Raw genomic sequence first — 11,576 nt, forward strand, 5'->3', positions numbered from 1 at the left:
ATAACCAGTTCCACACCAGTGAAGTTGCAGCATTTTTACAAACCAATTCTGGTTCATCCGTTTCATTCAACGATGCGCGTTTTACCCATATTCTATCGCGATATTTCATTTTCTTATCGTTGCCCAACATTATACCAGTATTACCGTGAACGGTATGATATGGCCCAGCCCTATGCTACGCCACAAGTTCTGGGGTTTTTTTTTATAGTTTGTAACTGACTAGGTGATTTCCAACAAACAATGGTCAAGTGAGTTGGCCACAATAAAAGGAGTGTGCTTTCCATTTCAGCTTCGCTCTCTCTTTCTCTGTTAACATTTTGGATGTTGCTATATTCGATTTTACACTTGTTAGGAAGATTTTATAGTGCTTGCAGTAGCATTAGTAAGCCATCAGCTTCATTACACTCATCTATACCTGTCTCTCTGTCCAGCTACACTCCATGTGTGTACAGAGGGGTACACAGGGGTAAAATGGAAAGCAGAGAAAGAGAAGAGAGACACTAGCAAGAGCGTTTAGGACAGCAAGCGCAAAAACTTTGATCAACATCAAAAGTACAATTTGTTTGTGTGTACCATTGTTTGGTATTATTTTGATCATAAAAAGCAGTTCAGTACATTTATACCATTGCATGTACCTGTTACATTTGCTTTGTGAAGTTTGAAAAAAAGTTTAATTTGAACCTGATGCTGCTTGAAAGATAAAAGAATGATTTCCAGTCTTTACCTCACAGTGAGAAACAAAGCTTGTTAATGTACACTGGAGCTGTATCAGTATTCAGTATTGGCATAAACCTAAAGCCAAGGTATCTGCACTGATACTGCAACAGACCAAGCATCCTAAAGTGCTGGGATAACTGTGTCATTGAAGACCCCTGAAGGAAATAAATGTGACATATATAAATAACAAGTCATTTAAATACACATTTGATTATTTTGCATTTACTGAATGTTTTTGCAAATTCAGGACAGGTAAATTGATGACTAATGTTTAAGACTAATACTAATGGTTTTACATCAGTGACCACCCCGATCATTGTCAAAATATGAGCAAGGAAGGTTCCAAAAAAACCCCAAACAAACACAAAACGTGTGTAGAGAAAGGTATAGAAGCGCATCAAATTTTCTGTGTTTCCATTAAAAAAAATTTAATTTTTAATCCGATTCACAAAGCACACACATGAACCCGGTGGTGGATTATTAATAGCGAATCAAAAACTTTGTTTCCATAGTGACTGTTTGAGTCCATTATGGAAAGTGTCTCTTGTTGTTACCAAGACAACAATCCAGCAAAGGCAAATGAATGTGGCAAACAGCTGAGTGATGCATTGAGCCGGTGATCTCTCCATAAACAAGCTCAGCCCCAAACCGGGGGCAGGTGGAGAACTAGAGGGATGACAATAAGAGGGTTGAAAGGATTTTCATGTATGTGGCTGTCAACCAGGCTCAGCTGGTTATATATATATGTATTCTTCATATTATGATTAGGTTTTGAATATGTTTCTACTTATGTCAACTTGTGACACAAAAGGAGCAAGGGGAGGTTTTATAAACTCACAAAACCAGCTAGCTTTCACCTTGTATTAGGTTTCATCTAAGTTCACAGAACTTAATCCAAAACTAACAAGGATGTGGGTGTATGGAAAACACGCTTTAAGCAAGACACCTTGGACAAACATCCTGTCTTATGACACTCGGCATCCATGCTTAACGAGCTTATAACCAGGAGTTATTCTAGGCATTAAGTGTTACAAGTATGCATGCACAAAACAGTATAGGCTTAAAGGGGAAAAATGGGATCCAAATTGCTAAAGTAATTTTGGGAAAACATTTCATAGTGGGAAAGACAGTGGGACTATTTGGACAGGAGGACGATCTCAATCCCAGCATGACCTCTGAAAGGCAGAAACAGTCTTGATGTCAGAATAAATTATATTTTTATAAAAGCCAAATCACATCAAGATTTGACTAGCATGCTGTGTGCAGCTACAACAGTGGGATTCCTGCATACTAGCACATATAGTGTAGCTGCGCTTCAGATACGTCAGGAATGATTCAAGTTTCTATAAATAACAAACAGCGGGGTTGCCATTCAAAAATCAAGCATGACCATTTGAGATAAAGTGATAATCACAATCACACCCATGTGAATAAATCCTAAACTTAATGTTTGTGATTTATATGCTATGTTTTGCAGGATTTAAACATCTCATGCTATGACTTATTCATGAAAGAAGCCACTTTCACATTTTTTGTCCCATGAAATAACAAAAGCAAGAAAGTATAAATCAATTTAACATTATGTTCTATGGGAACAAAAACAAAAACAAACTAGGTCACATTCCCAAGTGAATCACACTAAGACATATTAAGTCATATAACACAGGCACACACGCACGCACACACTTTGAGAGATTACACAGCAAACAGATCATTAATAAGGGGACAAGCACAAATCTGCAGCCAGCTGAACGCAGGACACTACATCCAAAAATATTTCAGCGATATAGCAATCTTGTCTGCAAGTACTGATAATACTGAATGTAGGCAAAGACTGCTGGTGGTTTGATGAAAAACAGCTTAAATAGTTTTCAGAGCAGCCAATCCTCCTTCCTAGTGTTTCACACTCACCAGCGACACAGACGTAAAAACACAGTGACAGACTAAGAAGTGAGAATCCAAGTCTGTTACATATTTTTATGTGTCACTAGTCTCATATAATGACATATGTGCTGGAATAAACAAAGACACTCAGCTATGCAGTTTGACTTTATGCTTTCTTAAACAGTGAGCCACACATTTACAGAATCACAGAATCACTGTTACGTAAAACATGTTTCCCAGTTAAACAGTATATTACAGGGGAATAGAGAATGAAGTGTTCCTCATTTGGCTGTTCAGCAATATAAAATAGTGATAATTTGTTGAGAGGTCCTTTGGCTTAACAATCTTATAATATAAGAATAAGAATAATCGAAGTAGATCAATAGATTACTTCAGTATTAATGCTGATCCTTCTCAGGAGTATCATTTTGGCCTTTCGTCGACACTACATTAAACAGGTTTAAATTTACGAGGCTGTGTGTTTATCTTGTGTACTGACTAAGAAATACACTTCTTTAAGAGGTCTAACATTGTATTCATTTGCACACAAGCAGCAGCTGATCAGCATCTCAGTGTAATGCTTTGTGGCAGGATTGTTGACACTGGGCCAGAGAGGTAGATCAACAGGATACCGGTGACACGGCAGTGTTCCTCATACATAGACTTTACTTGGGCAGATTGCCATGGTATACTGAAAACCTCCAAATCATATTTGATGACCCTTTTTTTTTTAATCAGTCTGAGAGAACAATAACATCTGTTACAGGGTTTGTCATACATCCATTTATTTATTCAGCTGCTGATAACCATATAGACTATATACGCAGCAGATAAATGTAGCCACTGACCCTGACAAGTGAAGACAAACTGTGGGAGACTAGATGCTGGGTAAAAAAACAAATACAAGTAAAAATCAGTGTCACACACAACAAGTAATTGTGAGGTCATTAGCTAAATTCACGGGCTTTGATCAGATGATTTTTCTGAAAATAAGTCCATGTTTGAGTAGATATAATACTTCAAAGAGAAAAAGGCAGGTGAAACAAAAGGTGGAACACAAAACTAAAAACCTGACATTCACAAGAGCACCCAGCATGAAGTTGGCTTGCAAAAGGCAGCCCTTTTAGGCGGATGGTTGCATAACACCGCGTATGGGTGCATCATTTGCCTATTCAATACATTCACGGCTGAGTGCCCTTTACCAACTATGGTTTATACATTCTTCAAGCAGCAACACTTACTAGGTAATTACATGTATAATGGTTTTATAAAAAAAATGAAATCTAGTGTCAAGTATATATTTCTGGATTTTGTCCATGTGAGACAAGTGAATAGACAGGCATTAAAGAGCACACCATTTTTGCACTTCATGGTTCTGCAATGTCTTCTAGAGTGTGACAAAGACATCTCGCAAACCAACAGCACGAAGGATTTCAACACTGTGGCAAAGACACACTTACGTGCCCAGGACGTCTTTGAAGTCATACTTCTCCTTTATGTCCGTGGTCTTCTTTTTCCAGGCATGACAGTCCTCATCCAGCGGCATCTTCTTGTTGGGACGCTCAGAAACAATGCTAGTGAGGAAAAAGGGGGATAAGGAGAAAATATTCATAAATATCGGCATTTAACTGCCATAAATACTTCACTGATAGTTCAGGGCTCACATCTCTTGTGCTTTTTATTGCAAATCTATTTTTTACCCTTATCAGTTAGATTAAACATTTCATATCCAAATGTAGGTCACATTACTATGTGAGCATTATTTCACTGTGTTGGGAATATATTAGTTGTTTAGCTGATTTATTAGGGTGTGTATAAGCCAGGTGGGTGTCTGTTAAGCCACTTTTCCACTAGAATCCACATGACTCATCTCAACTTGGTTTTTAGGTTTTTCCATTAGGTGATAGTACCTTATACCAAGTACTTTTTAGTACCTACTAGACCAGGTTTCCAATCGAGCCAAGTCGAGTTGTGATGTCAACAGACTCCGTGCCACTGATTGGTCAAGGAGTGACGGTACTGGATGAGTTATGAGACCGACTCCTTCTCAAGAATCATACCCGCCATTTTTTTATCCTGGCAACGAGGGAAATGGCTACACACAACGCCCGCCACCTTCTCTGGCCCTCTTCTTTCACACTGAGTATGACAAAAAGTCATAGACCAAGCAGCAGGTATACCATCACCTCGATGTCCTCCACTGTATGGTGTGTTTGTGTCTCATACAAATGAGATCACAGACCTTTCTACAGCGCCTTTCAAAAACTAACCACACTGAGTTGCAACTACAGGCAAACCATTGCAACACTTTGTTACAGCAACAGCTGCATGTTTCTGTTGCGTTTTCACACAGTCAACATTGTATGGCATAGGACTCTAAGCACAGGGCCAGGAGAGAATTGGTCATTTACACAAAAACACTGGTAAATATCTGGTCACGGTTGCTTGTGTGCTGGTGATTCCTTTTAAGTGGTTGTAACATGTAGCATATGCAGCGCTATAAAGCTTCAAAATGGCAAACAATAAAGTTCACTTCCAACTATATAGAGATGTTGTGAAGTTACATCAGTGCAGTCATGTGCAATACAATTTATAATCAGCAAAAGAGGAATTCATTGCAGACAGGGCCAAAAGCCAAGTCTTGTATCTGCCAGGTTAGTAAGTAAACCAAACAGTGACCTGAAGCAGTTCAGTTGCTGCTGTATGTCCTAAGTACATAACTTCAAGTGCTTAACTTCTTACCACTGCAGTTGTATCAGAGCTGCATACAACTCTGGTTGTATTATGGATCCAGATAACATATAAATTTGTCATCCTCACGCAATGTTTTTTTCACAGAGCTGCAAAGCTGTGTTGACAAGTCCAACTTTAAGATGAGCCCCTCTGAAGAAGCACATTGTTATGAAGAACTGAAACTCAGATGTTTATGCTTATGAAACGTGTGTTTATCTATTTAAAGTTGAGCATCAGGCAAGTTAGGTGAACTCAAATAAAGTCAAACAAAATTAGATTCACACTCATATACCCGGCCAAGGTATTAAGCCCTCCATAAATACCCTTCTACCATTAAAAAGTTATAAATGCAGCTCTCATTGAAACAATGTTTGTTTCTTCCTGTTTTCTTCTCACTTCATTTTTCACACCAGAAGTTAACTTTCAGATGTTTGTCCTCACCACACTTTGAAGAGTGGGAGGGATCACAGAGGACCCTGCTGTCACAGCTATCATAATCTAAACCTAGAAAGTGCCTCAAGATCTCGAAGACTAAAATAGCCCTGTTCATATCAGCATGCCTCACTCCTCCTCTGTTCCTGCTGCCTGCCTGGCAACTTCACAGTCTGTCTATATGGGATGATATAACATATTGTTCTGGACTGGGCCAGTGTTGTTCTGCTAAAGGCGATATAACAGCGCAGTTAATCATCTTCCAATTAGTTCAGAATCAGCTCATTTTAATGCCAAGAGGCACTGTAGCCATATAAACAAGGCGAGGCTTAGCACTGCAGTTATCTCAGAACAAATGGTCATGGCCTCTTCTAGCTGCAGGCACTGATTGGTGTACACGCACAGTAGCATGAATTCAAAGATTATTTTTTTTCCCACGTGTGTCCAGGGGTTTTCACATGATCACACACATACAGACGCACACAGACAGGCGCAGCGACAGTCGTGTTACCTTCACTAATGCCAGAAGTTGGCTTCATACATGTCGCCATGGAAACCCAAAGGCGCTGCTATGGTATCTGAGCGTCTAAATTGCTTTAGTGTCTAATGGCAGGTGGCAGCTAAGCTGGAAATCATTCTGGTTACTTTGACGGCTGGCTGCGGTGTGTTACCTTTAGCTTGAATATATCAAAATAGCCTGCTCAGACATAAAGTGCACATATATGCACAGGAAGAACTGTTTCATTTTAATCTACAGAGTAATTCTCAGTGCTAATTTTTGTATGTGTTCATGTTCAACTTCCGATATAATCTAAGGAACAAACCAACCAAATGAGCCTGTCGGAACAAAGCTTACCGTTAACATTTAAATACATATGAGTCATTCTACACCACATCATTTGGTGCGCTATTTAGAGAAGATGAAGTAAAAAGGAAGTGTCTCTAAATTAAACATGAAAACCAGCATGCAAAGTGAGGATAGTTGTATAAGGAAGTATAGTTAACCATGTGTAAATACTTTACTGATACATCTGATGTTGCACAGCCTGTAGTCCTGTAACTACTGTGAAGAATCAACAAATAATAAAAGAGCAGACTAACTGAATTCCCATGTGTATGCTCACCACCTGTCTCTTTCTATGGAAACTGTGGATTCATTTAGCAATTTTTACTTTAATGTTTTCCTTACAAAATAACCTGGAGTAACTTCAAGTCAGGACCTTGAACCTGCACTGCCAAAACAACTACTTAAAGTTGATATGTTGCAATCATTTCTACCATCATAGTTGTTTCTTGGCCCCAACCACAGAAGCTTTGCATGATTCACTGTTCAAAATAATCCTTGTCTATCGCATTGTAGGATTTGGTGCAGCCCCTCAGTTTGTCCACATTCCAAAGCACAAAGTTATTGCTCCACTACCTTTAAGCCAAAACTCTTCTGATTGACTACCTGTTGCAAACAGAAGGTCTGAGCTGTTGAGATGATAACTCTCTTTTATTTACAACATACAGACCCAAGAGCAATCTGAAGTCTGAGCTTTTGGTTCACATGGATCATTTGTACACGTGCTTTTTGAAAGTCTGGCATTTAACAGTATAATATTATATAAGAAATATTTATTTATTTAAATATATATAAAAGATATATTTTATGAGAACTATGCAACTACACAGTCATGACCCCTTGATTGTAAAGATGTTCGTTTTCTGTATACAAAATGGTTGGGTTGCATAATAAAAAGCTACAGTAAAACATGACTTCCATTAAGAGACTAAACAATGAATTAAACAACTGAAAATAAAATTCTTCACAGTTCTGAAAGGCTTTGTATTTTTTAATCCCCCTAACTGCATAAGAGCAAAAGACTTTTGAGAACATGAAGCCAGAGGAAGAGTGAAAACACCTCTCACATGCTGCTTGTTTGTAGCATCTCACCTTGCTCATATGGAAATTCATGTTAATTCATGCACTGAGAAGAAGTGACATTGAACATCAAAGTAATTTTTAATCCATATATGCGTCAACCTTTTGTTGCCAGTGGTTGCATTTTCTAAAGGTAGCATTACGCAGCAAATGCCAACATGCACCTAAACCTCCTTCACAGCACTTTTATATCAAAACAACACATTTCAAGCCACTGGAGTTTAATCCAGTTAGACATGAGCAAGGGTGTCTGTTGTTTTTTTTTTTTATTAAAAAAAAAAAACAGGCAAATGCTATAAACAGCAGATTAAGGTTCATGTTTCACACACGCAAGGGCAGAAAAGGCCAAAGCTTAAATATGTGGAAGAGTAGAGGAAAGATACATGCATGGTATTGTATGAGCATAAAGCGGATAAAAAAAAAAGCCCTTCAACGTCCACGGATGGCATGACTTTGGCCAGTGGGACACGATAAGCTGCTCAACTGAGTAAATAAGCAACAGGACTGAAGAAGCTGGAGGTTGGAAAAAAAGCACAATATCATAGTCACATTCCCTGAGAAGTAGGTGACATGCAGCATTCACCCCCTGTTGAAGAATTAGAGAGAGTTGCTGTACTCACTGGTTTCCCATTCCTGTGATGCGCAGTGGACAGAAGAAACACACACACAAACACACACACACACGACGACAGTTAAATGTGACAAAATGGCACGTGCAAAAAAGCTCTGTCCGGCCCTGCTAAACCGTCTCTCACACTCACAGACACACAAACACACACATGAACACACCACAAAATGAATGCAAAAGACTGAAAAAAAGAGGAAGTAGAAAAAGTTAAATTAACATTTAAGGAGACAGAGCTCTGCAAATAACTTATTTGGCTTGTGTCTCTATAACGATGCAGATAAATTCCAAATTGGTTCTGTTTATTATTCTTCTGTTTTTTTAAAGAATAAAAACTGATTTTGGCTCAGCTTAATCACTATTATTCCATACTTCTCCACACCATCTATGGCAAACTGAGGGGAAAATATGCTGCCAAGTATGAACAAAAAGTCAAAGACATGTCCAAGGAATGCATTCCTGTTAAAGCAGACAGAGTTCACTGAAAGCTCACTACACTAGTGCAAAGAGATGATCTTTCAGTGATTTTAAAACCTTCAGATGAGTCTGGCTATGTTTTTGAATCAAATTTCATAAACCTACCCCCAACATGTTTGGTTATTTATCTTGATATCTTTATTATCTCTTTGGAAAACTAGTGTTTTTGTTTTTGAGGAATCTAGTTTTTTTGTTTCTGAGAATGTTGCGCACACTGACAAGGACGAAAGACACAGGGGGGGGAAAGCAGCTGCTGTCAAAACAAACTAACAAACTCCATTCACATATTTCATACAACAACAACAAGTTTCATTAGGTCAAACACTTGACAAAGACCTCCGCAGATGTGGGCAAGCTCTTTTTCCACAGGGTGCCAAGTGGAACATATTTAGAAGCATAAACACAGACAGTGAAAGAGAAGAAAGAAGAGCCAGTTTGTGTTTCCCAGAGTCAGAAAGCAGCTGTCAACTGAACGCCATGGAGCCCATCCATACCTGCATATCAATCAACCGACCTGCACCCATCTGCTTCCATGGCAAACACATTGAGATTTTTCTAACAGCAGTGTTGATTGGTCATCTGCTGTCAGTGACGCACACCAAATCTCCTCTTAAGGCCAGCTTATCAATGATAAGAGGACTTCTTAGTAGAAGAGGTGAGGAGGTGTGTGAAGTGTTAAGAAAGTGAGAGACGGTGTGTAAAGAAAGCCACAGAGAAACAGAAAGCAAATAAACGACAGAGACAGATGGGGTTACACTCAAACTGCTTTAAGGACTTCCCGGGGAAGACGTACAGTGTGATGTGTTTTTACTGATGAAATCATTACAGTATTTCTGATTTACAGATTAATAACAGGGATCCTTCTGGCCTAACGCTTTTTGTAGACATACCATAAGTTAAACTTGAGCCATTTAGATAGATATCTACCTGTATATGGTTTCAGTGAAAGAAGAAGAGGATAAAAAGCGATCACTTCAGTCTCTAGTATATTCCATGTCAGCATCTGATCTTCAAAACAGCAGCTTTAGTTACACCGAGGTCCTCTCGGAGTGAATGGGAGGATATAACGTGACCCCGGCTGCTGTTTATGCTTCAGCAGCCTATAACGCTGAAAACGAGTTATTTTTAAAAGTCGTCAAATCTCACTTCAGCTGTTATAAACACATTCCTTCTACGGAAAAGTCCTTACAGGCGAGGTAAATGCAGCCAAAGTGCCCGTTAACGACAGCTTACCTCACAGAGAGCTCAGTGGGGGAGAGCAGCTGTCCAAACCCTGACGAGAAATCGCGCTCAAGCGCCTATCTGCTCTTTGTCGGAAGGGGTGGGAGTCAAAATGAAAGTTAACGCAGTGTCTCCCTCCTACCTGAAAATGTGCTGTCACGAAGGTCCGGAGTCTCTGCCTGGAGCCCGCCGGCTGTCTCTCCTACTCTGAGCGCTCGCGCTGAATCTGCACGCGCCAACCTCCACCAGCAGGGTTCCTCCTGACGTCACCTCAGGGCAAGGACGGACACAGTGAAGCGGACCAATCACCGCTCTAGCAGTGTGGCGCATAGGTGAACGGCTCTGTCTCACCGACGGTAGCTGCCTCCTCCCTCTTTCCCTCCCCTCACTCGTGACTCCCACACCTGTAATAAAATGCTTGGAGGCGAGAACACCTGTATCGACGTGCTGTTTCGATAGTGGCTGTAATAAACACAATGTGTCACGGTTTTTATGACGTTAACAGCCAAGGTGCTGTGGTTAACAGACTTCCAGGTGTAGGCTAGTTAGGTATTATAAGCTCTAATAAGTTTAGATAAATACTTGTGACATGCACACGCTGAGTGGTGTAGCCGCTTTTATTGGCCTGCTGTCACATAGAAGTGCGACAGTGTTGCAATAAAATAATCGTTATGTTTGATCAAACGAGGGTTGCTTTTTTTTGCTAGACATGAGCAGAAGCGTGTTTCAAAGGGGGTATGGGGTGTCACTACCCCGCCTAAAATATAATGTACCCCACCCCCATCAAAGCCACTGAACTAGAGTGATGTTAATCATAAAATCCCTAACACCATCGGATAGCACCACATATAGGACTAGTAGGAATGTTACTTACATTTAGTCCAAGTATTCTACTCCAGTTTACTGGGCATGTTGCTTACAGCAAGTAAAAACTCATGAGTTTTAAAATTTGCTTCCAACTCTTCTGCCTGTTGTTTCATGAAACAATAAAATCAGTGACAAACCAAATTTTTAAAACTGAAGCCAAAAATAAATAAACCCATACAATTTTTTTTCAGTACCATGTGCATACACTCTGTCCTGTGCAGACACCTCTAAGCTGAAATTGTGCAGTGTCAGCTTGTACAGGTGTAGTGCTCCATCTAGTGGATTACATAACCTCAAACAGGTCAAGATCATTGCAAGCTTAAAGTGGTCTTCTTGGAACTGAAACACGTGTGCTAACACACAGGATGTTGTGTATCAGTTTATTTGAACCTTTTTTTAATCATTGTACCCTGTCCATCCCTTTATGTTTCACAATGGAATCATAAAACGCTGTTAAATTGCTCTTCAGCACCATCTAAGCTTGCATCCTGACAAAGAGCCACTGGTTTTAAATTATCTGAAGTGTCTTGAAGTTCTCACTCATTGCAGATGTCAGGTGTAAATTTGCATTTAAATGTAGTTTTCTCTCTGCTGATACAAAGCTTAGACCTATATTGTTGGATGTGGGATTTAAACATTAAAATAGGATATTATATGACTTGTTATAAAGGGTTCATAATTTCCATGCCATAGCAG

The 11,576-nt window shown here is 39.5% G+C and overlaps 1 protein-coding gene across 3 annotated transcripts in view; it reads right to left on the bottom strand.

Moving 5' to 3' along the window:
- The window catches only part of camk1b (calcium/calmodulin-dependent protein kinase Ib), a 40,303-nt gene extending 29,991 nt beyond the window's left edge, over positions 1-10,312 (bottom strand). The window contains exons 1-3 of one of the 3 annotated variants that reach the window (XM_026168350.1): positions 10,156-10,312; positions 8,311-8,323; positions 4,062-4,175 (exon numbers count right to left, since the gene is read on the bottom strand). In XM_026168350.1, coding sequence (XP_026024135.1) covers positions 4,062-4,175; positions 8,311-8,321 — 125 coding nt within the window. In that variant the 5' untranslated portion in view covers positions 8,322-8,323; positions 10,156-10,312. The other 2 variants (XM_026168351.1, XM_026168352.1) reach the window with 2 other exon arrangements.
- Positions 10,313-11,576: the final 1,264 nt, after the last annotated feature.

Source organism: Astatotilapia calliptera, chromosome 5 (assembly GCF_900246225.1).
Source record: "Astatotilapia calliptera chromosome 5, fAstCal1.2, whole genome shotgun sequence".
NCBI lineage: Eukaryota > Metazoa > Chordata > Actinopteri > Cichliformes > Cichlidae > Astatotilapia > Astatotilapia calliptera.